The 26,594-nt window shown below is 43.1% G+C and overlaps 1 protein-coding gene across 1 annotated transcript in view; it reads left to right on the top strand.

Moving 5' to 3' along the window:
* CSMD2 (CUB and Sushi multiple domains 2) overlaps window positions 1-26,594 on the top strand; it is a 661,886-nt gene that overhangs the window by 554,323 nt on the left and 80,969 nt on the right. The window contains exons 42-46 of the mRNA XM_065872671.1: window positions 4,568-4,756; window positions 8,386-8,563; window positions 9,584-9,729; window positions 16,764-16,844; window positions 17,345-17,458. Coding sequence (XP_065728743.1) covers window positions 4,568-4,756; window positions 8,386-8,563; window positions 9,584-9,729; window positions 16,764-16,844; window positions 17,345-17,458 — 708 coding nt within the window. The remainder of the gene's footprint in view (window positions 1-4,567; window positions 4,757-8,385; window positions 8,564-9,583; window positions 9,730-16,763; window positions 16,845-17,344; window positions 17,459-26,594) is intronic.

The following is a 26,594-nucleotide window of genomic DNA, read 5'->3' as shown; positions in this document are numbered from 1 at the left end:
AGGCTAACCCTAACTAAAGGAACCTGTGCCTGTGAAGTGTACACAGCCTCGGCGGGCAGTGAGGCCTGCCCAATGGGTCATGATGCGTCCCGCGGCCACAGGCTGTCCCAGGAGAGACTCAGGCCCAAATACAAGGTCAGGGTGCCTCTCTGGGACAGACGCATGCCTCTCTCAGGCTTCCTAGTTATTAGTCTCCTAGGGCTGCTCTATCAAAGTACCACAGACTGGGTGGCTTAAACAACAGAGTTAATCTCTCACAGTCTTGGAGCCTGGAAGTCCCAAGATCAAGGTGTGGACAGGGCTGGTTCCTTCTGGGAGCTGTGAGGAGGAATATACTCCATGCCTCTCTCCTGGCTTCTAGTGGGTTGCTGGCCATCTGGCATTCCTTGGCTTGTGGAAGCATCACCCCCATCTCTGGCTTCATCTTCACATGTTGTTTTCCCTGTCTGTCTGCCTCCAAATTTCCCCTTTTTATAAGGACACCAGTCATATTGGAATAGAGCCCACCCTAACGGGCTCATTTTAATTTAGGTAAAGGCAGGCGAAGACGCTGTTTCCAAATAAGGTCACGTTCTGAGACACAGGGGTGGGTTAGGACTTCAACATGTGAATTTACGGAGGACACAATTCAACTTGTAACATCCTCTTTCGGGCCCAAGGGCTCTCCCTGAGGCTCCTCCTCTTGGATACATGCAAGGTCTGATTACGCCACCATCATGACAGGGACAGCCGCTCTGGGGCCCACCCGTGCCCTGTGCCTTCACCCCTGTGACGGGCACAGCCCTGCCCGCCAAGCTTGCGTGGTGAGACTAGACACTCTCGCTGCATTCCCCACGTGTTAAGTCCACTTAGTCCTTGTCAAAGCTGCCCTCTGAGTCCTGCAGACTCCCTCCCTGTAGAAGAGACCTAACTACCCCCACAGAGCCCTGGTCTCAGCCCCTCCCATGCTCACCAAGCCCTCACCTCTGAGGAGCTTCACCTGAGGCTCCTCTGCACACGGGCCCTGTGCTAAGGCTTCCAGACACAGGCCGGCACTCTGGGTTAGCGCCACACACACCGAGGCTCCACATGTTGAGAGGAAGCCGGTTTCTTGAGGATGCTTGCTGTGTGTGTGGCGGGGGGCAGGGGTGGAAGCAGGGGGGAGGGGTGGTAAGTTTGCCTTCAGAGGACCAACGCCTTCACCTGAGTTGGCCCAACTGTGTGAGAGGCCCAGCGACGTCCACTGGGGTTTCCACTCTGTGGTAGCCCAGCTCCCCTCACTCACATTGTACCCCAGCACTTGCCTGGCAGTTCCCCTTGAGGCTTCCCTTGGGTCACAGGTCCAGCTCTTTCCTCAGCACCTGCCCACTGCCCCAGTCCTGACGGCCCCTGCAGAGCCACTCTTGGTGTCAGGGCAGCTGCCCCCCTCAGACCTGACCTCAGCTTCCATTAAGCCTTCTCGTGTATGATGACCCCAACCTCCCAACTAGGTTGTCTCTAGTGCCAGAGGCCCAGGTGCTCCCACCAAGGCCTCCCAATGTGTCAGGCCCAAATAATCCTCCCTGCCCCATAGACCCACATTCTTTAGCCTGACCACTCACCCCAGGTTTTTCCTTTATGAAAAGACCTGCTTCATGAAAGAGCCACCTGTCACCGCAGCCGCCATTTCTATAGAGCAGGCCTAGCTCTCTGTGGTCCCTTGACTTTCTTTGGAAGAAATCCAAATCCTTACTTTTCCTCAGAATCCCTCCTGTTAGACACTCTGAACATCCTCGGCTGGGGTTCTCCTTCCCCTTCTTCAGGTAAATATTCCCATAAAGTTTTCAGTAACAGCATAAGCTACTCCTATCCAGGTCTCCTAGTCTGACAGGCTTAACTTATTCCACTAAAATTTCTCAGGAGATTGTAAAAACACAAGAACTTAGCAAAATGATGACATTGTTCCAAAATGTTAGACATCATCATTATTAGTATTTTTAACATGGCGCTTTGTTTGAAATTGTATCTGTTCCCACTGGAGCATCTACTACTAGTCTCCCTACAGAGCTCTTTCTTGGGAAAGTTAATGAGTCCACCTCTTAGGGGTCACATCTGCCCTCTAGGCCCAACCTCTCCCTTTTTTTTTTTTTTTAATTAATTTTTATTGGAGTATAGTTGCTTTACAGTGTGTTGTGTTACTTTCTACTGTACAGCAAAGTGAATCAACTATATATATGTATATATATATATATATATATATATAATATATATATATATATATATATGTATATCCCCTCTTTTTTGGAATTCCTTCCCATTTAGGTCACCACAGAGCACTGAGTAGAGGTCCCTGTGCTATACAGTAGGTTCTCTTTAGTTATCTATTTTATACATAGTGTGCCCATGTCAATACCAATCTCCCAATTCATCCCACTCCCCCTTTCCCCCCTTGGTATCAATACATTTGTTCTCTACATCTGTGTCTCTATTTCTGCTTTGCAAATAAGTTCATCTATATCACTTTTCTAGATTTCATATATAAGCAATATTATACGCTATTTGTTTTTCTCTTTCTGACTTACTTCACTCTGTATGACAGTCTCTAGTTCATCAACCTCTCCCTTTGAAGCTTCCTCTGGTGGAACGGGCTCTGAGACTTCTCTGCCTGTGAAAGCAGTCCTGGTACCCTCACTTCAGGGTCTCTCTTTGTGAAAAGCCCAGCTCCTTCCACTGGAGACAATCCCTGTAAGAAAGACCCAGCTTCTCTCCTCCAGGCTGCTTCTGGTTTCTCATGAGGCCTCGGTCTTCAGGCTCCTCCCCATCATTGGGTCCCCCTGTTCCCACCGAGGCTTCTCTTTAAAAGCCCAGCTCGGACTTCCCTGGTGGCGCAGTGGTTAAGAATCCACCTGCCAATGCAGGGGACATGGGTTTGAGCCCTGGTCCAGGAAGATCCCACATGCCACGGAGCAACTAAGCTGGTGCACCACAACTACTGAGCCTGCGCTCTAGAGCCCGCGAGCCACAACTACTGAGCCCACGTGCCTAGAACCCCATGCTCCGCAACAAGAGAAGCCACCGCAATGAGAAGCCTGCTCACTGCAACAAATAGTAGCCCCCATTCGCCTCAGCTAGAGAAAGCCTGCACACAGCAATGAAGACCCAACGCAGCCAAAAATAAATAAATAAATGAATGAAATATTTTACCAAAAAAACAAGCCCAATTCATCCATTCAGTCACCTCCCTGAGCTACAGGCTCCCTACTTCTACTAAGACTTTATTTGCCAGGTTGTCCAAACCCTCTGCTGCTAACAGAGCCATGTTCCCTTTGGCTGACCAGCCCACCCACTCTCTCTAGAACTGCTCACTTTTTCAACACAGCCAACTACTTGATGATGTCCAGTGAAACCTGCCCAGTTCTTCCCACAGAGACCTCCCTGCACGATACTGAAAGGAAATACATAATAGCCACCATCACAGAGGGAGAAATTCAGTAACGGCACTCTCATGGTGACTGTTACTCGTGTTGTTGTTGTACGTGATGAGTGCACCGGCTTGCATGGAGCATTCACTGGGTCTCAGCTACTCCCCCTGAGGATTTCCACTATGGGAATGCTCCCTCTACCCCCATGGCTGACTTTCTGTCTGGTGAGCCCAGTTACTGTCCAATTAAGTGAAGGCTCTGCTCTGTGACATGCTCAGCAAGTCCCTCAACGACTTCTCGTGGTGGGCCAGGACTCAGCCACTCCCATTAAGGAGTGTGAGGCAGGCACACTCTTACTCGGGGAAGCAGCTTCCTTGCTCTTTAGAGGGACTTTTACCCCAGCTATTCTGTCCTTTGCCGCAGGTTTGGCTTCCTCCCACCCCATTTCTTCCTTCCTGATGGGCTCTTATTTCTCAGAGTTAGAAGGGCCCCGCTCATGTCCTCACCTGACCACTTCCTGTGTTTGTGACCTTGGTGGTTGAATGAGATCAGCAACAGGAAAGAGCGGAGGTCAATGCTGAGCCCCAGTGAGGTGCTCAAAGAATAACGGTTCACAAATGTGAAATAGATAGCTAGTAGGAAGCAGCTGCATCGCACGGGGAGATCAACTCGGTGCTTGTGACCACCTAGAGGGGTGGGATAGGGAGGGTGGGAGGGAGACGCAAGAGGGAGGGGATATATGTATACGAATAGCTGATTCACCTTGTTATACTGCAGAAACTAACACAACATTGTAAAGCAATTATACTCCAATAAAGATGTTAAAAAAAAAAAAAGAAGAAGAATGGTTCAATCTAGCCTTGTCTTCCTTGGGTCCCCTATTCCCATGGAAACAATAATAACAGATAGCATTGATTACGTTCTCACCATGTGCCAGGACTGTGCAAAGAGCTGTGCATATTTGATCCTACTGGATTCTCACAATAACCATTTTCTAAATAAGAAAACAAAGGCATAGAGAACTTAAATAATTTGCCCAAAGCCAATAGCCAGAAAATGAGGAAGGCCCATCTGAGTCCATGTCTTGGTCCTCCACCACTATGCTAACTCCCTGGTATGCCTATATTCTGGTCAGGGAGAAAATGCCCAGAGAGGAGAAAGTAACCTTCTCTCGTGATCTTTTCCAGCCTATGAACTTCAAGAGTGCCCAGACCCCGAGCCCTTTGCGAATGGCATTGTGCGGGGAGCTGGCTACAATGTTGGGCAGTCGGTGACCTTCGAGTGCCTCCCAGGGTATCAACTGATGGGCCACCCTGTCCTCACATGTCAACACGGCACCAACCGGAACTGGGACCACCCCCTGCCCAGGTGTGAAGGTATGTCCCTCCCTCATCCCTGGTGATTCTTTTTAGGGACACTGATCCAGAGTAGTCCCAGCCTCCACGTGCCCGCCCCATGGGATCACCCATGCTGGGAGGTCCTGGCAAACTTTGTCCATCCTGTTTCCATAGAGGTGAGATCAAGCCTATCCAGGAAGAGGGTCCTGGGACAGAGTTCTGGGCCAGCACTAGGGAGGACCTGGAAGAGATGTGGGTCGCAGCCAAAGAAATACATACTCAGCCCTTGGGAATAGCCAACCTCGTGGGTTAGATGTCCCCAGTCAGAAGGGAAGACACTGATATGCTGAGGGTAGAGAGAGGTAATCATGGCACTTTCCTAAAGGGAGGAGAGAATAAAGCATCTTTCTAGAAAATTCTTGTTTTCTAGAAACACCTCCCAGCTTATTCTCCCTCTCCTACACGAGCCTAGAGAGATCTGAGTTGATGATATCAGGGAGCTAGAGGTGGCACTTTCCTGGGTCTTCATTAACCAGAACCAGGATGGAGAAGGACCAGGAGGTCATGCTGTCCCTACCCCTGTCTGCACACCTCAGTTCCATTTTCCTTCCTTTTCCTGGAGGAGAAGCTGGGATTTGTCTTGAAAGGGGAAAATATGGCAGCAGGACAGTATAGTCCAGGAGAAAGCACCCCAGTTCCAGAATCAGACCGCCCTGGGCTTCATCTCTGAACCACTTCACCTCTCTGACCTCCAGTTTCTTCCTTAGTACAATGGAGCTTCTCACCTCTGCTTCGTAAGAGCTGCGAGGGTTGCAAGATGGCTCATGTAAAGCGCCCAGCGCAGTAACTGGCCCAGAAACAATGAGCTGGAAGTATTAACTCTCCATAGATAAGGAGACCTTGTTTGCACAACTGAGCTGTTCTGGTGTTGGAATATAAGATCATAATCTCTAAAACTATTCAACTTCCAGTTCGTTTTTCAGATTTTCAGAACCATCCTCGTGTATAACCAGTCCATCATTCTGGAATTGTTGGCTGGTCACCTGCTATATGACAAGCTTCATTGTGGACTTTTGTTCCCTTTTTACTGCTTTATATGGCATCACAGGAGAGAGGAACGAGCAGTGCTTCCTCCATCAGACATCTTGAGCCACAATCCCTTCTCCCTCCTAAGAAAGTTCTTCCCTTAGCTTCTTTTATTTATGTGTTTGTTTGTTTTTGGCTGCATTGGGTCTTCATTGCTGTGCACGGGCTTTCTCTAGTTGCGGTGAGCGGGGGCTACTCTTTGTTGCGGTGCATGGGCTTCTCATTAGGGTAGCTTCTCTCGTTGTGGAGCATGGGCTCTAGGTGCGTGGGCTTCAGTAGCTGTGGCATGCAGGCTCTAGAGCATAGGCTCAGCAGTTGGAGCGCATGGGCTTAGTTGCTCCGCAGCATGTGGGATCTTCCCGGACCAGGGCTCAAACCCGTGTCCCCTGCATTGGCAGGCGGATTCTTAATCACTGTACCACCAAGGAAGCCCTCTTCCCTTAGCTTCTTAGACGCCATCTTCTCTTGCTTTTCCAATTACCTTTCTGCCTGTGCCAACTTTTTGGTCATCTATTTCTTTGTCCCTTAAGTGTTGCTGTCCTTTGAATTTTTTTCCCAGACTGTCTTCTTTCCCTCACATCTCCAAATGCCATCTGTATCTGCAACCTTTGTCTCTTTCCTGAATTCTTCACCTGTACATCCAATTCCTTACTGAATATCTTCTCCTATCCAGAGGCATCTAAATCCCAGCGTGTTCAAAATGGAAGTCATCGTCTTTCTGCCTTTACATTGAGATCCTCATCTAGTGAAGGGTGCCTCTAGTCCCCTGGTTATTCAGCCTTCAATTTGGGCAGCCTCCCTCTCCCTTATCCGACCTAGTCACCAAGTCTTGCTAATTCTACATCCTAATTGCCCTTCAATGCATCCACTTCTCTCTGTGTGCTGCCTCCACCTTAATCCAGGCCACTTAGATGAGGCTCGTCACTGGGCGCCCAGCCTTCAGTCTGTGTTCCTCAATCCACCTTTCACAGTGTAGTGAGGGTGAGCCTTCGGAGCCATTCATGTACTCCAGACACTGCCCTGCTCAGAAGCTAGTAAGGCGTCCCCATCTCCCTTGGGGTAACATCCAACCCCCTTGGGGTAGCACATGGTGTGCCTTAGGGCCTGGTCCCCACTTACCTCCCCCTGTTCTCCACTCTCTCAGACTTTACGCTCCAGCTCAGCTGAAATACTTTCCATTTCACCATGTGCTGTCCTCTCTGGCCCTGGGTTCTGAGCACATGCTGGCCCCTTCTTATAGAACATTGCTCTTCTCTCCTGCCTTACCTGTTTGGCCCTTGTCATCCCTCAGGTCTGAGTCTAAATGTGAATTCTGCCAGGACTCCCTCACCCCCTCACAGGACCAGATGAGGGCCCCCTCTAAATGTTCTGTGGCATTCCATGTTGATGGCGTGCTCCACCCTGGGCTGGAGATGCCGGTACGCTTAGCTGTGTCCCAGGGCACTCACAGTCCCCTGGGACACAGTCACAGATCAGAATCACGTGCTGTGGTATCCTTGCTGTCCTTTGCCTCCCCTGGCCATGCCTGGCACCAGATGGAGGTTCAGTACACGGAGGAGGGATGGCATGCCCATGTGCACCAGCTTCAGGATGCGTTCACATTCGCAGGAACCCTGGCCGGCGCTTGGAGGCATTGGGACTCTTTCTTCTCAGCCTGGTCCGGCCCCATCCATATCTCTGTGTGATGACCCATGCCAACCAATACACTTATTATTCTGGACCAGGGTTTTTTTTGTTTGGGGGTTTTTTTTTTTGCCCAGAACCTCTTTTTATTCTCCTCCATGGTGATTAAATCCAAATACCATGGAGACTTCCAGGACTCTTTATACCCCTGCCTAAAGCCTAGATCAGAGTGAGTCTAAGTGTAAGTTTGCTCTGGGGAGACAGAAAGATAGGGAGAGAGGATCATGTCTATGTAGCAGATGCCTCCTCCGTGAGCTAGCACTGGCTGAGCATTTTACACGGAGCAGTTCATCTGATTGCCACCACGGTCCTATGAGGAGCGAAGTCTTAGTCCCATTTTCTAGGTGAAGAAAGAGAGGCTACACTTATCTAGTCAATTATCTAGTCAATTAATGGTTTAGCCATAATTTGAACCCAACCATAGCCTCACCACAAGAATCCACAACTCTTAAATCAAGACCAAAAATCCGACTCCAAGAATCTCAGAATAAAAAGAGAAAGAAAGAGATACTATCATAATTTCTTACCTCTTCCCAGCAACAGTACTGAAGCCCTGACTCTAGTATTCCTAGGAAAGGAGAGGGGGTAGCTTTGGTGTGTCCTTCCTTCTGGACAGGTCTCTTCCACAAGAAAGAGAGAGAGGGGGGCCAGGGGCTGAGGCAGGCCCACAGAGGACCTGCACTGAAGATGGAGGGCCACTAGAGCTGTGGTGTGTTGGGAACAGCAGGGAACGCCAGGCCTGGCCCTCCCTCAGCCCCATCTCCTCTCCCCATCCCGCCCAGCCTCATGGAGCAGGATGGTCCGTGCTGGGGGCCGGGACTGCATCAGGAAGTCATCTGAATTCTCAGGGGGGAGGTGATCTCCAGCACTCATCTGTGTTTGTATCCTCTCCCTGGCAGTGCCCTGTGGCGGGAACGTCACCTCTTTCAATGGCACTGTGTACTCCCCGGGCTTTCCCAGTCCCTACTCCAGCTCCCAGGACTGTGTCTGGCTGATCACCGTACCCATTGGTCACGGCATCCGCCTCAACATCAGCCTGCTACAGACGGAGCCCTCTGGAGACTTCATCACCGTCTGGTAGGACCAGCTGCCATGTCAGCGGCCAATGAGAAAAGGGCACTAACTGGGTTGTAAACTGGGTCACCCATCTATTTGTCCAGAATACCACGAGCGGAATGGTTTTAAATGGCTGTCAGCCTCTTGGGTCTCAAATAAACATAGTGGAATGATGACTCAGCTTCAGTTAGCCTTTTGGACTCCTTGGAGGGAAAGGAATGGCAAGACAGTGGTTCCCAACCTGGAGTCCTGCTGGGGGTCAAAGTACTAACGGGTGTGGGAATGGGAAAGGGCGTAGATGAGCTGACTTTTCTCAGTATTTCCAGAGCCCAAACCAAAATTCTTCGTTTACCTAAGATAAGCTACCTGAACTAGTGAAAGAGCTTTGCAGTGGAATTTTGTGAAGTCCCACTGGACACGTCATGCTGAGCCAGTGCTGACCACAGAACTGTCCACAGTGAGAGAAATATTCCATATCTGTGAGGTCCAATATGGCAGCCACTCTACATGTAGCCATTGAGCACTTGAATGTGACTAGAGTGACTGAGGAGCTGATTTTTAAACTTCATTAAAATTTAAATAACTTAAAAGTAAATAGTCCCATGTAGCCTAGCGGTTACCAAACTGGACAGCTCAGCTCTGAGTTATATAGTCAGCATATCTTGAGTTAATTTTAAAATGGGAATATGAGTTATTAGTTGATAAGCGCAGTATCCTAGACAGCTTTTTTTCCAAACCGCTGAATCTTTGGACAAAGATATAATTTAAAAATTTCTTTGTTTGGAGGTTCTGGGAGTCAGCAGAAAATAATGGGATTTCTTCTCAAAGTTTCCAGGGCTGGATAACTGTCACCTGACTGCCCTGGATTGATTTCTCATTTAGTTTCCAGACAATAGCTAAGAACAAATGGGAGGGACTGGATAAGGTTCCAGGGAAGGCAACACAGGGATGTCTCTTTGCTCACTGAAGGCCTCTGACACACCAGGTGGAACAGGTAGGCATGGTGACCCGTGACATGCAGGACCTTCTTTCCTGTTGCAGGGATGGGCCGCAGCAGACAGCCCCACAGCTCGGAACCTTCAGCCACAGCTTGGCCAAGAAGACAATGCACAGCTCATCCAACCAGGTCCTGCTCAAGTTCCACCGTGATGCAGCTGCGGGTGGGATCTTCGCCATAGCTTTCTCCGGTCAGTATGGAAGCCTGTGGGGGCGGGGGGGGCGGGGCGCGGGGAGTGCAGACTCTCAAGTGCTGGGCTTGACTCCTGGCTCCCGCATTTGCCAGCTGTGGGACTTGGAAGAGTAACATGGCTTCTCTGCCTTGGTCTCCTCAGGGTTATGAGAATTCATTGTGTAGGGTATGTGAGAGCTCCCAGCACCGGAGCTCTCTTCCTTCCCCTCCACACTAGTACGGCGGAGAGGCCTGTGATGCTGATCCTTGGCACCAAGTTCAAGTTCAGAGGCAGCAGAGTGAGGCTTCTTTCTTATCCATCGTTCACACCAGCTCCCTGGCTGGGTTATCCCTTTACCTGTGCCCCACCCTGTCCCTCAGCACATTCTAGAGGGCTGTCCACTCCAAAGGAATCCAGGGCCTCTGTCGACTCCACAGGAACTACTGTGCCCAGACAAAATCAGGGAGAATTCAAATAAAGGAGCATGAACAATTCAGGGTGCATCTGTCCTTATCAACAGCCTGCTTTCTTCTAAAAGCCCAAGGTTATGGACCCAGGTATTTCCTCATTTTTGTTATAGTGGACACAGCATAGAAAAACTTATAAAACGTTCTCCATGGGCTTGTGCCCAGCCATGAAATAACCTCCCTTGTTTACAATTTGCAGAACATTGCATCTATTTGGACTGGAAATCAGGAAGGCTTGACTTTATTCCTGGCTCCACCTCAAGTCAATGTCTGACCTTGTGTAGGTCTCTCCCCAGCTTGAGAGCTCAGTTTCTTCACCTGCGGAATGAGGGGCTTGGAGTTTGTGACCTCTAAGAATTCTGTGAGGTAGTGAAGCAGCTATTATTACCCCCAATTTACAAATGAGGAAATGAGGGCCAAGGAAGGCAGGAGAGCCTGCCCAAAATTGCATGGCTATAATTGGGAGGAGAACCCAGTCCTTGTAGCTCTGCACTGACTGCTCCAGTGGGACCGCAGGGTGTTTCTGCCTCACACGTGCATTTATAGAAATATGAATGCATTCAGCCTTAAGTCCTTGGGAGAGTTAGTGATATCGAGACAGAAAGACAGAAACAACATTGTTGAGAGCATCGGCGGCTCCAGCCGCTGTCCCCAAGGAGCTTGGGCCCAGGTGAGCATGATATGGAGATGCGAAACCCGCCGTCTCAATCTGCCTTGGTACCCACACCCCTCTTGTTGGGCACACCCCATTAATGGGACCCAGGTCTTGAAGGCTATGTCATTCTGACTCCATGTGACTTGCCCATAGAGTGTGGACTCCAGCGTCACACAGACTTGGGTTCAAATCTCTGCCACATATTAGCTATGTGACTGTGGGTCTGTCGTTTACCTTTCTGAGCCTCAATTTCATTATCCACAAAATGGGAATCATATCAGTACCTAACCTCACAGAGTTAAATGAAATCATGCATGGGAATGCCTAGCTCTAGGCACAGAGTATAAAAGGTACTCAATAAACGGCAGTGTTAATAATCACCGTTATCATGATCATCATCATTATATTTAGAGATTAACAGGATCCTTATGAAATCACCTCAGTCCTAGGCCAGATCTCTGGTCCCTGCTCTTCAGCATTCACCTGTGCCAGGACCAGGTGAAGGAGGCCCAGCCCTGCCCTGGGGCATCCTTGTTCCCGAGTTCTCCTGAGTAAGTCTGCCCAGGAGCGCGCTTGCTTCTGTGTGTGTCCTGGCCACTGTGCCCCTGATGCCCTCAGGTGAGACATGAGACGCTTAGGTGCTTGCTCAGACCATGGTCCAAGGCCTCATTGACCAGAGAGCAGACATGGGCCTGGGCGAGAGGATCTACTGCTAGGCCCAGGCCAACGGGCTCGGGTGGGACAGGCTCTTTGCAAGGGGCCGAGTGAACAAGAAGGCACATTCCACCCACTCATAGGGCTTTTGATAAATTGTAGAATATAGCAATGTGTAAAAATTGTGTGTAACATACATGTGCCGTTTAAAGAAGAATAAGATGAACACCCATCGCTGAGCCTAAGAAAAAGAACACCAGTGCCTTGGAAGCCCCTGTGCACCGCCCCCAACACGTTCCCCCTGCCCGACCCCCAGAGTTAACCACAGTCCTGAATTTTCTGTTGACCATTCATTGCTTTACATTATAATTTTACTCCATAGGTGTATGTCTCCAAAAATATATACTGTTTCATTTCACATGTTATTTCTGTTATGTGAATAGAATTGTTCAATAAGTGTTCTTCTGTGACCTGCTTTTTTCACTCAAAATTAAGCTTTTGAAATCCATGCAGATGCATGTGACTAGATTTAGTTCATTTTTCAATGCCATCTAGTATTCCATTGTGTGAAAATAGTGATTTATCTAGTCTACTCTTAATAGGCATTCAAGTTATTTTATTTCAAACAATCTGAGCATTGTTGTACATTCCTTCTTGTGGACAAGAGTTTCTCTAGGGTACATGCCTGTGTGGAATTGTGAGGTTGTAAGTATTCACATATTCAGTTTTACTGGGTAATGCCAAACTGATCACACGAAGTAGTTATAACAATTTACACTCTTCCTAGCAACAGAGGTAGAGCTTCTGTTGCACTACATCCTTGCAAACGCTGGGCTTTATTGGACTTTTAAATTTTTGCCAACCTGGTGGATAGCATTTCACTTTTATGTTGAAGATGAGGATGTGCATCCTTTCATATCTTCATTATCTATTCATTATCATTAAAGAATAAGTATGTTTATTGCTTCCTGCTCTGTGAAATGCCTGCTCCCCATACAGCTTTCTTCCCCCAAGAAGAGATAACAAAAAAGTAAGTAAACAAATGAAATCTTTGCAACTTGTAATATGTGCTATGAAAGAAACAAGTAAGATAGCAAATGAAAAGGTAGAGGATCTACTTCGTGTAGAATAATTGGGGAAAATGTGTCTTAAGAGTTGGTATTTGAGACTAGAACTGAAGAAAAAGAAGGAGGCCGACTTGCAAAGAGCAGGGATTGGGAATGGGATGGGGGAAAGAATGTTTGCCTTTTTATAGCCAAACATTAGCCCTAAATAAATTTCCTTTCATATGAGAACCAAAAAGAAGAAAAATACCTTAAGGAGACTTATGGCAATATTCTACAGTATTTTTTTTTTAATGACAGAATCGGATTAGAATTGCAGAGAAAAATGCCCTTGGAAACTTTTAGTTTAGGAAATAGAAGGAAATTTTGGAAAGCATCTGCTTCCAGCGTTAAGAGTCTAGGTAACATGGACTCCAAATAAGAGCTATCTGGCTGAGAGATTAATAAAAGGGGAAATCATACCCCACCTGATAGGATGCAGTGAGAAGGACCCAGCATCACTTCTGTAATCGTCCCATCAAAGATGTACAACCTGAATCTAATCATGAGGAATCAGACAAACCTAAATTGAGGGTAATGTATGTAATACAGTGTTACATACTAGAAATTAACTGCATATAATTTTCAAAAGTGTAAAAGTCAGGAAGGTCAAGGAAAGACTTTGGAACTGTTGCAGACTAAAGGAGACTAAGAAACATGACAACGAAATGCAACGTATGGTTCTGAACTGGATGCGTTTGCTATTAAAGACTTTATCGAGACAAGTGGTAAAACTTGGATGACATAGGCAAATGAGCCCTGCCCACTAGTTAGCATGTTAACACATAATGGAGTCAAAGCTGTATCAGTGCCTCACCCCCCAGGGGAACAAGGGAGATGGAGACAAAAGGAAACAGGAGTCCTGAATGGCCCCCTGCCCTAGAGTTCTGCAGCAATAACATGGTAGATGCGGTGTGTGTTTGGGGGTGGGGAGGGGAGGGGAGTTATCTGTAAAATATCAAAAGTCATACACCAAAATGCTAGCAATGGCTGTGCCCAGGTGGTGGGACTTGGGGAATTTTTGTTTTATTGCTTTTCAGTACTCCACCAGCTTTCTGCATTGAGCAGAAATCTGTAATTTTTTAAAAGTTAATTTTAAAAATGTAATGGGAAATCACCCGATCACACTAATAACCACAAACCCTAAGGTATCCTCACGGTGTTTAGGTGGAGATTTCTTTTATTGATTTTTTTTCTGGGAAAGTTAAGTGTGTCCTAGAAGGTTTTAGAAGGTATGTTTTAAAGGTAAGCACGAGGCTGAGAATGCAAGGAATCAAATTTTTTTAAGCTCTATAAAGGAAAACATTGAGAATTGGCTAAATAAACACTTAATGCTTGTACAAGTCAAAAGAGTGCCATAAATAGATGGGAGCAAATGATAAATTGGGAAATAATAGGCAAAGATCAATCTTAAATATATTGTACATAGAGTTTTTCAAATTTATAGGAAAAATAGAGGCAAAGGACATGAATAGAGTTAAAAAGAAAATGTGGGAGGGAGGGAGACGCAAGAGGGAAGAGATATGGGAACATATGTATAACTGATTCACTTTGTTATAAAGCAGAAACTAACACACCATCGTAAAGCAATTATACTCCAATAAAGATGTTAAAAAAAAACAGAAAAGAAAAATGCAAAGAGTCTAGTAACATATGAAAAAAATATTTAGCCTAACTGGTTGTCAAATGCCAATAAAAGAAAAGAAGTGGTACTCTGCTGCCTATCGAGTAGACAAAGATTAAAATTGATGACTCTTTCCCCCGATGGCTCCAAGTTCTGTGAGGCAAGGACTGTGTCTCTTTACTCCTGCATCATCCACACCTAACACAGTGCCTGACCCAGGGCAAACCCCCAATAGATAATCAATAAAAGGGTCAGATGAAAGAAGACTGAAAGCACCCAGGGTTGGAGAAACTGTCGTTCTGTGGACAGTATCTGTTGGAGCAATTTTCCTGGAAAGAAAAATGGAAGTATGTATCAAACACAGGCCTGGTCCTCCCTGGTTTATGTTAAATCAAGATTAGACCTGTCTGGTTACCCCAAGAGGGCTTCATAAAGCTATGTGTCACTCAATATGACGTGTTTCAGTGGACACATCTGTAGAAAAAATTAAATCCTCAAAACATAATACGACATTTTAAATAAAACTACATGCAGGAGGAGTCTTAAGTTACATTCCAGATATGATTGGTAAAATGTCAGAATGCCACATGGACATTTGGAACAGGTGTTTCAGGTGCCACTGGCTCTGAGGTTATCCCAGAGTGATGATGTTCACTGTGAAGCATCCACCACCCAGCGCTGTCCCAAACACGTTCTCGCCGTGCCTTTCGTATTTAGCCTTTGTTTCTGCCTAAGGTTTCTGTCTCAAGCTGAAAAGTCTGCAATGTTCATGGTGCAATATGCAATGCATAGAACTGCTGTTTTGTTACAAATGTACTAATCATTGGGTGATCATGAAGTGATGCTTTAAGTATTTACCTTCTAGCGTAGTGGTTTGTTGCATATATATAGGTATTTTGTAGTTTTCAGTACTTTTTGGGTCTTGGGTTATGCATTATAATTTTTTCCCATTTAAAGTAATGGGAAGTAGGCTCCTAGTAGCATCTTGACACAGAATGTCTGATTTCCAGGAATGGATTATTGATGTTCAGTGAGAGATGCCTGTAGTTTAAAAAAGTCATACACTCGGGCTTCCGTGGTGGCGCAGTGGTTGAGAGTCCACCTGCCGATGCAGGGGACACGGGTTCGTGCCCTGGTCCGGGAGGATCCCACGTAACGTGGAGCAGCTGGACCTGTGAGCCATGGCCGCTGAGCCTGTGTGTCCGGAGCCTGTGCTCTGCAATGGGAGAGGCCACAACAGTGAGAGGCCCGCGTACCACAAAAAAAAAAAAAAAGAAGTCATACACTCTAATCATTCCTAGTTTTATAAAAAGAAAAAACTTCATAAAAGATGCATATATAGAAGGATGTTCATCACAGTTTCATTTTAAATTGCAAAACTTTGGAAATCTAAATTGTTAACAATAGAGTATCTGTTAAATAAATTTTAGTAGATTATATGATTAAATCCTATGAAGTCATTTCAATCATACTTTTGAAGGAATGTGATGACGTGGGAAAATTCTTGCAATATAATAGTAAGTGCATGAGGACCAATGCAAAGTATGTCACATGGTGCAAATTTTGTAAAAGAAAAATCTATGTGCAGAAAATATATACCCTAATAATTTACAGTAAAGGGTTAACAGTGGTTATCTCTGAGAAGGCAATGGATGAGTTTAATTTTCCTCTTACTCTTCTCATAGAAGAGTAATGATAATGTGTTACATTTGTAAATTTTTAAAAAATGCTATCTCAAAAAACATAGCAAGGGTTGAAGTGACTTTGGAAATAATAACAGCAACATCAGTGGCAACAGCAGCTGACACATCCAGCACTCAACCACGTACCAGATAATGAAAGAAAGCCAAGTTACGAGCCCACCCTGAACTTTGCCTCGGTAACACCCTCCCCACACAGGCCAGTCTCTGCCCAGAGGGACGGCTTCTGATTTAGAAAATCCACTGAAGCCAGAGTGTTTAGCCAAAGGTCAGAAGAGAAACAAGCTGTCTTTGCTGGTCCCCCACGTAAGCCGCACACAGCATTTAGATGCTGAGTAGTGGAAAGAATATGGGATTTGAGAGCAGCCAGACCTGGATTCAAATCCTGTCTGTGCCACTTACTTCCTGTGTGACCTTAGAGAAGTAACTGAAGCTTTCTGAATCTTAGCTTCCTCATAAGTAGAGTGGGAACATCTCTCAGGGGGATCAGCTATTGAGAGAATTCAAGGTGACAGCGTGTGAAAATGCTTGGCGTATAGTAGGTGTTCAGTAAATGCTTCTCTCCCCTCCCTTCAGCGCTAGGCACCGTCACTGCCTTCTTAGATCCTCTCCTTTATTGTTACTCTTGATATATGGTTCCTGGTTTTTGCATCAAAAGCAAATAAAAACAGATGGCAGCAGATAAGCAAAATAGTGCTTTGCTAATCTTGCCCTGTGTACAGATAAGTACTCGTTAATATCTGCTGTGTGGATAGATGAGGAGTGAGAACGTGAAGCACTGAACAATGAATGACCACGTGCCCCAAGAATGATGCTCTCACACCGACTTGTCTGCTTTTGTCTTTTCAGCTTATCCGCTCACCAAATGCCCTCCTCCCACCATCCTCCCCAATGCTGAAGTCGTCACAGAGAATGAAGAATTCAACATAGGTTAGACCTCCCAAACCAGCAAGGATGGGGCTGGCGAGGAGGGGCCGGGGAAGGGTGGGGCCTGGCCCCTGGGGCTTATCTCTGGCTCCTGTCCTTGGAGAGAAACAATAGGCCCAGTGCAAGAGGGTTGATGTTCTGTCAGCTGAGTTTCACCCAAAATACAATCACTTTTGTTTTTAGCCATACGTAGCCAGAGGAGCTAGGAAAGCAGTTTTCTTCCATGATTCGAGTCAGGATGTTTTGAGAAATAAGTCCATGCAAGACACTATAAAAAGTTCCTAGAATGTGCAACACTGTTAGGCTCAGCAAGGCTGAGCTGTGAGAGGGGAGCCACCGTCATCTGGGTCATTTGACTGGAGTTGAGCTAGTAATTTAGTCTGAACAGAGCACAGCCCGCCACTGATCGTCTTGCCTGGAAGTGGGTTCAAGCTACTAAGGGGTGCCAATCAGCCCTGCCCAGACTTCTCCAGGGAATCCCCATACTGGTCTCTCCTTGACAGGTGACATCGTACGCTACAGGTGCCTCCCTGGCTTTACCTTAGTTGGGAATGAAATCCTGACCTGCAAACTTGGAACTTACCTGCAGTTTGAAGGGCCGCCCCCAATATGTGAAGGTAATCACACCGAGCCATGCCTTGGAGTTCCTCCAAAACATCTCCCCTGTTTTCCTTCTCTATAGATTCCCAGTCCCTGCCCATGAAGCAAGAAGTCACTTGGTAGATGTTTGAATGAGTGAGTGAACAAGTGCTCTGGATGGGTTCTCTGCTCTGCTCCTAGGTCCGGGGCTGTGATTTGGCTGTAGTGGCCACATTTATTTCTGTCTCCCTTTTTTCTAACTGACATTCCCTGGAAATGGCAGGAGGTTGTGGGGCCTTGGTGGGAGTTGGGACTCACACACCAACCTTGCCTTACTAGAGTGCAGTGCAGGTGCGTCCAAAACCCTACGTGCTGAACTAGGCAACCGAGAAACCACAGTTGTCTTCAATCCACTGTGATGCCTTGATGAAAATGGATGTGCTTCACCAAGTTATCCCAACTAAGACCAAAACCAATTCTTTCCACTCACGAGGCATCTGACCTGGGGCAAGATACCTAACTGTTCTATGCCTCAGTTTTCTCATCTGTAAAATAAGGATAATGATGTTACTTATGCCATGGGCTTGTTATGAGGAATTAAATGGGTCAGTAATGTAAAGCACCTTGGAAAACTATGCCTGGCACACAGTAACTGTTCAGTGTGGGCTATTATTATTGTTATTTAGTAGCCTATGGAGAAACAGGTCAGCTTCTCCTCCATCTCTAGGAAATCAAGAGTAGGGAGAATCTGCATTATGGATTATTGACGAGGAAGAGAGGGGCTACAAGCCCCAGAATTGGGCTGCTGATACACTGAGAAATACAGTATTTATTTCAGTTGAGCTGACCCACCCACATACCAAATGACCAGTCCCCAATAAAAGTAACTTTCACCTTCATCTGCTCCAGAATCTCCTTAATTTGCTCCAGCCCAAGTTTCTCATCATCTCTGGCTCCGTTTCTATGTCTATGTGGCTCCAGTCTTCCTGGCTTCACTCCCCATTCTCAGCCTTGTGCTTTCCTCTGGGACTTGGTATCATACTTGGGCTTCCCAAGGTGTGACCCTTCATAGTCTTTTCTATAATAGCAGCTTGATCGGGATATAATTCATATACCATGCAACTCATCCGCTTGAAGTGTATACTTCAATGGTTTTTAGTATATTCAGAGTTTTGCAGCCATTATCACAATCAATTTTAAAACATTTTAATCACCCCCAAAAGAAATCCTGTAACCTTTAGCAGTCAGTTCCCATTTCTTTCCAGCCCCCTCAGTTCTAGGCAACCACCAAACTACTTTCTGTCTCTATGAATTTGCCTATCCTGGGTATTTCATATAAATAGAATCCTATGATGTGTGGTTTTTTGTGACTTCTTTCACATAGCATAATGTTTTATAGGTTCATTCATATTGTAGCATGTATCAGCACTTCATTCCTTTTTGTTGAAAGTAATATTCCATTGTACCTATAGCACATTTTGTTTATCCACTTATCATTGATGGACACTTGAGTTGTTTCTACTTCTAGCTATTATGAATAATACTGCTGTGAGCATTCATGTACAAGTTATTGGGTGAAACATATGTTTTCATTTCTTTTAGGTATGTATCTAAGAGTGGAATTGCTGGGTCATATGGTAACTCTATATTTAAACTTTTGAGGAACTGCCAGAGTATTCTCCACAGCAGCTGAACCATTTTCTGTTCCCACCAGCAGTGTATGAGGGTTTCAATCTTTCCACATCCTCTCTGTTATTATTAACTGTCTTTTTAATTATAGCCATCCTAGTGTGTATAATGGGTATCTCATTGTTGTTTTGATTTGTAGCTTCCTGATGGCTAAGATGTTGAGCATTTTTTCATGTGCTTATTGTTCATTTGCATGAAGAAATGTCTATTTGGATCCTTTGCCCATCTTTAAGTTATTTATCTGTTTAATTATTGAGTTGTAGGAGTTTTTTTATATATATATTCTAGATACAAGTCCTTTATCAGATGTGTGATTTTCAAAAGATTTTCGCATTTTATAGGTTGTCTTTTCACTTTCTTGATGGTGTTCTCAGAAGCACAAAAGTTTTTAATTTTGATGATGTCCAATTTATATATATATATATTTTTTTTGGTGCTTGTGCTTTTGGTGTCATACCTGAGAAACTATTGCCTAATCCAAGTTCAAGAAGATTTACATCTATGTTTTCCTCTAAGAGTTTGTAATTTTAGCTCTTACATTTAGAACTGTATCTATTTTGAGTTAATTTTTATATATAGTGTGAGGTAGGGGTCCAACTTCATTATTTTGCATATGGATATGCAGTGGTCCTGGCATCACTTACTGGAAAGACTATTCTTTCCCCATTGAATTGTTTTGGTACCCTGTTGAAATCTATTGACTACAAATTTGGGGTTTTAGTTCTTGATCCTCAATTCTATTTTCTTGATCTATAAGTCTATCCTTAGCCAGTACCACACTATCTTGATTACTGTAGCTTAGTCATATGTTTTGAAATCAGGAAGTGTGAGTCCTCCAGCTTTGTTCTTCTTTTTCAAGATTATTTTGGATATGCTGGATCTGCTGAATTTCCATATGAATTTTAGGATCAACTTATCAATATCTACAAAGAAACCAACTGGGATTTTTGTAGAGATTGAGTTGAATTCATAGGCCAGTCTGGGTCTCACTGCCATCTTAACAATATTAGGTCTTCCAATCCATGAATATAGGATGTTTTTCCATTCATAACCTCTTCAGTGTACAATTTTCTTTTACATTTTGGCTTTTTCTTCTCTTTTCTGCTTCAGTTAATGCCTTGTCCAATGATGTCCTAGTCTCCTATGACAAAGATCAGACATTTTTCTATCAGCTCAGAAGTTTGCTATAGCAACATAGAAAATTTGGTGAAATTCAAACCTAAAAACATCACAATGCAATTATAGAACATCAAGGATAAAGATAAAATGTTAAAACCATCATGGAGAAAAGATAAATCAGACTCATAGCATTATTGCATCAACAATAATACCTATCAAAAGATAAAATGCAGCAGGAAAAATAATTGTAAACTGAACTTCTAAACCCAGCCAAATTATCAATTAAGAGTGAGAATGAATTAATGAAATCTTCAGACACACAAGGACTAAGTTACTACCTTACTAAAAGCATAATTAAAGGATACACTTCAGTGCATTAGTCAGGATAGGATAGGCATATGCTGCAATAACAAGCAATCCCCACATCTCAGTGGCTTAACACAACAAAAGTTTATATCTTCTTCAGGCAAAATTTTCTGTAGTCCAGGTAACTCTATAGAGCTGATAACTCAGTGATCCAGGCTGCTTCAGTCTTGTGCTCCCATCTGAAAACTAGGCCCCTGCCTCCATCCTCCACTGCAGCAGAGGAAGAAGGAGAATGGACATTCACATAAGGGCTTTTCACTTCCTCAGCCCCAAAGTGACACACATTATTCTACTCACATCTAACTGGCCAGAAATAGGCACATGGATGGAAAGTGAAGTTTTTTATATGCTCAGGAAAGAAAAGATAGTCTGATACTGGTAAACACCAGAAATATCTACCATATTCAGCAAGAAAAAGATGAATACTGGCAGAATGATTCAGATGCAAAAATTAACAATAAGCTAAGAAATCAGTAAAATATGGTAGTCAATCTAAAATATATTGACTAGAAAATAAAAATCTGAAGACAATTTAAGAAATAAATGACATTGGAGAACCTATTTTAAAGAAAGAAAAAGAGCTGAGGACCCTTTCCTGCTGAGGAAAGCCATAGATATTGATTAACCATGTACATTATTAAAAATATATACATTTAAATACAATGTTTAAATTTCGGCATAGTTTTCTTAAAGTATGTATGTCCATAGTATGTGTAAGTTCCAAATTCATAATCAAAAATAAAGAGAATAAAGTAAATTTGGTTAATCAAATGGGAAACATTGAAGGAGAAAAATATATTTTAAATCATGGTAAACAGAAAATACAAAATGAGGTAGCAAAACTAAGTGCAAGGGCTTCCCTGGTGGCACAATGGTTAAGAATCTGCCCACCAATGCCGAGGACACGGGTTTGAGCCCTAGGTCCAGGAAGATCCCACATGCCACGGAGCAACTAAGCCCGTGCACCACAACTACTGAGCCTGCGCTCTAGAGCCTACAAGCCACAACTACTGAAGCCACATGCCACAACTACTGAAGCCCGCGTGCCTAAAGCCCATGCTCCGCAACAAGAGAAGCCACCACAATGAGAAGCCCACGCACCACAACAAAGAGTAGCCCCTGCTCGCCACAACTAGAGAAAGCCCACGCACAGCAACAATGACAATGTTTAATAAATTTATTTATTTCAAAAAAAAAACCATGTGCAAATATATGTGCAACCGTGATAAATATAATTGAATCCAACTGCTAATTAAAGGTCAGAGATTTTCAGATTGGTTAAATTTTAAAAGTCTAATTATAAGCTTTCCATGAACTTAGAATTGAATATATTCATTTGCCTCTCTAAGGTCATAGCTAGAAAGGTGTCACTCATCCCTGGTATGAAGCAAAACGTTAAAAAAAAATAGATAGCAAGTACTAACCTCTAAAATCTGGTGTAGCAAAGCTAATAACAGACTAAATAGAATTTAAGGCAGAAAGCACTAAAAGACATAAAGAGGGATATTTCATGCTGGTAAACATAATCTACCAAGAATATATAATAGTCATAAACTTCTGTGCACCTAAGAATAGTATTGAAATGTATAAAGGGAAAATTCATAGAATTACAGGGAGACAGGGACAAATTCACAGTTACAGTGGTAGACTTCAGCACATCTCTTTCAATGACAGACCAAGAATAAGTAGTTAACATAAAATATTTGCAAAATATAGTTATATTAATGAACTTTTGTTGCAAGAACACCATGCCAAAATTTAGAGGCTTTAAACAGTAATTATTTATTTTCTACAAAAGTTGTACTTTAAATATAAGTACCAGATAGATTGCAAGGGAAAGAAGGGAAAAAGATATGCCATACAAATGGTAAACATAAGAAACATAAAGAAATTTCAAATAATACTGCAATCAAGGAGTATTACCAAAAATAGAGATATTTAGAAATGACAAATAAGCTAACTACATTAAAAAAGATATACAAGTGTATATGCAGATGATAAAAGAGATTCAAAACACATGAAGGAAAAATCAACAGAACTGAATGTAAAAAGTAAAGACAAACTACAGAATAAGAGAAGATATTCAGAGTATGTGTATTTTTTTAAAGGCCCTGTACCTAGACTATGTAAAGAACTTTTACAACTCAGTAATAAAATAATCCAATGAAAATATGTACAAGAGACTTGAACAGACACTTTGTAAAATAAGGTATGAATGGCCAATAAGTATATGAAAACATGCTCAACATCATTAGTCATAAGGCAAATGCAAATTAAACCATAATGAAATATTACTATGCACCCCCTAGAATAGCTTAAATTTAAGACTAACAATACAAAATGTTAAAAAGGATGTGGAACAAATAGAATTTTCATATATTGCTGGTTGGGATGTAAAATCATACAATCACTTTGGAAAACCGATTGGAAGTTTCTTTTAAAGATAAATTCCCCTACACTATCACCTGGCAATTATACTCCTAGTTATTTATCAAAGAGAAATGAAAACCCATATCCATAAAAAGACTGTTATATGAATTTTGTAATAATCCCAAACTGGAAACAACCCAAATGTTCATCAGTAGGAGAATAAATAAGCAAATTGTCCTATGATTGCTACAGAATAATAAAAACAAAGGAAACAGTGATACATAAAACAGCATGAGTTGACTCTTACAAAAATTATGTTTAGCAAAAGAAACCAGGCACAAAAATAATGCATATATGATTCCAACTACATGAAGCTCTGGTACACAAAACTAATGCTTATAGAAATAGCATCATTGATTTCCTGGAGCATTGGGGCAGGTCATACTGATTGCAAAGGGGCATAAGAGAATTTTCTGGGGCAACGGAAATAATCTATATCCTGACTGTGGTAGTGGTCACATAGATATATACATTAGCCAAAACTCATTAAATTGTGTACCTAAAATATGTGCATTTTATTGTACATAAATTATATCTCTAAGTTTTTGAAATTTAAAAAGAAATTCATGAGTTATAAGCAGAACAGGCTTACTGGTAAAGTAAAAAGAAGTACCTGAAATAAAGAGTAGCAAAATAATCAAACCATTAGGTAAGTTAAACAAAGGGAAAAAGCAGGAGCTTACAAAAATAAAAAAGGAAGAGTGGAATATAACCGTTGAACCAAGGAAATTTTTAAATTATGAGACTATTTTGTACATATCTATGCCAAAAAATTAGTGATATGAATTAATTTCTGGGAAGCTATAATTTAATAAAATTGACCCCAGTAGAGAGAGAAAGTTTATACTTTCAATATTCTCTTTTAAAAGGTGGGGAGAATGGTTTCAGAGGAAGCCTCACCAAAAACATTAAGACTAGATGGTGTCACGGAAGAATACTACTAAATCTTCAAAGGCCAGATATCTCAAGCATAGGAAAAACAAAAAACAAAAAAACTTGTAAACACTAATGCCTAAATCTGATAACGTTGCACACAAAAAGGCAAACCTATGGACCCATCTCATTTGAGAGAGCATGCCTTGTTTCCCCCTGATGGAGGCAGATTCAAGTAGAAGGTAAAAAGCTTGAAAGAGACCTGCTACTGGAAGGAGCAGACCATAAGGCCTGGGGAACTTAATTATCACCACACCTCAGTGACCTGTGCTGGCTGTCAGGTTAGTGAAATCTGGAACATTTCAAAAGCCAGGCTGCTTTCCTCCTTAGAAGCCATTCTTATATAATTCCAATGTTGCTTCTCCATTTCTTCTAAGTCCCACACTGACCATCTTCCTTAGGGTGATATGTTTATCTTTAGATATCTTTTCCTTTAATCAAATTATAATTGACTTACAATATTACATTAGTTTCAGGTACACAGCGTAGTGGTTTGATCTTTCTATAGATTACGCACCATACAGTTACTATAATATTATTGACTATATTCCCCATGCTGTATATCACATCCCTGGGCCTTCTCTATTTCCTAACTGGCAGTCTGTACCTCTTAATCACCTTCAGCTCTTTTCCCAACTCCCCATCCCTCTGTCCTCTGGCAACTACCACTTTGTTCTCTGTATTTGTTAAGTCTGTTTCTGTTTTGTTATATTTGTTAGTTTGTTTTGCTTTTCAGATTTCATATGTAAGTGAAATCATACAGTATTTGTCTTTAACTGTCTGATTTATTTCACTTAGCATAATACCATCCAGGTCCATCCATGTTGTTGCAATTGGCAAGATTTCATTCTTTTTTTATGGCTGAGTAATATTCCATTGTGTATATATACCACTACTTCTTTATCCATTCACCTATCGATGGACACTAAGGTTGCTTCTATATCTTGGTTATTGTAAGTAATGCTGCAATGAATATTGGGATGCATATGTCTTTTCGAATTAGTGTTTTCATTTTCTTCAGCTAAATACCCAGGAGTGGAAATGCTGGATCATATGGTATTTCTATTTTTAATTTTTTGAGGGAACTCCATGCTGTTTTCCATAGTGGCTGCACCAATTTACATTCTCACCAACAGTGCACAAGGGTTCCCTTTTCTTCACATTCTCACCAACACTTGTTATTTCTTGTCTTTTTGATGATTGCCATCCTGACAAGTGTGAGGTGATATCTCACTGTGGTTTTGGTTTGCATTTCTCTAATAATTAGTGATGTTGAGCATCTTTTCATGTGCCTATTGGCCATCTGTATGTCTTCTTTGGAAAAATGTCTGTTCAGGTCCTCTGCCCATTTTTAATCAGATTGTTTGTTTTTTCTGATATTAAGTTGTATGAGTACTTTACATATTTTGGATATTAACCCCTTATCAGGTATATCATTTGTAAATATCTTCACCCATTCAGTACGTTGCCCTTTCATTTTTTTTAAATATCTTTATTGGATTATAATTGCTTTACAATATTGTGTTAGTTTCTGGTGTACAACAAACTGAATCAGCTATATGTATACATGTATCCCCATATTCCATCCCTCTTGCATCTCCCTCCCACCCTCCCTATCCCACCCCTCTAAGTGGTCACAAAGCAACAAGCTGATCTCCCTGTGCGATGCGGCTGCTTCCCACTAGTTATCTATTTTACATTTGGTAGTGTACATATGTCAATGCTACTCTCTCAGTTCATCCCAGCTTACCATCCCCCTTCCACTTGTCCACAAGTCCGTTCTCTATGTCTGCATCTTTATTCCTATCCTACTGCTAGGTTTGTCAGAACAATTTTTTTTTTAGATTCCATATATATGTGTTAGCATACAGTATTTGTTTTCTCTTTCTGACTTACTTCACTCTGTATGACAGAATCTAGGTCCATCCAACTCACTACAAATAACTCAATTTCATTTCTTTTTATGGCTGAGTAATATTACATTGTATATATGTGCCACATCTTCTTTATCCATTCATCTGTCGATGGACACTTAGGTTGCTTCCATGTTCTGGCTATTTTAAAAAGTGCTGCAATGAACATTGGGATACATGACTCTTTTTGAATTATGGTTTTCTCAGGGTATATGCCCAGTAGTGGGATTGCTGGGTCATATGGTACTTCTATTTTTAGTTTCTTAAGGAACCTCCATACTGTTCTCCATAGTGGCTGTATCAATTTACATTCCCACGAACAGTGCAAGAGGGGTCCCGTTTCTCCACACCCTCTCCAGCATTTATTGTTTGTAGATTTTTTGATGATGGCCATTCTGACCGGTGTGAGGTGATACCTCACTGTAGTTTTGATTTGCCTTTCTCTGATGATTAGTGATGTTGAGCATCCTTTCACGTGTTTGTTTGCAATCTGTATATCATCTTTGGAGAAATGTCTGTTTAGGGCTTCTGCCCATTTTTGGACTGGGTTGTTTCTCTTTTTGATATTGAGCTACATGAGCTGCTTGTATATTTTGGAGATTAATCCTTTGTCAGTTGCTTCATTTGCAAATATTTTCTCCCATTCTGAGGGTTGTCTTTTGGTCTTGTTTATGGTTTCCTCTGCTGTGCAAAAGCTTAAGTTTCATTAGGTCCCATTTGTTTA

The sequence above is a fragment of the Phocoena phocoena genome, chromosome 1 (genome assembly GCF_963924675.1).
Source record: "Phocoena phocoena chromosome 1, mPhoPho1.1, whole genome shotgun sequence".
NCBI lineage: Eukaryota > Metazoa > Chordata > Mammalia > Artiodactyla > Phocoenidae > Phocoena > Phocoena phocoena.
The sequence above is the reverse complement of the archived record's forward strand: the minus strand, read 5'-3'. Positions and strand labels throughout refer to the sequence as shown.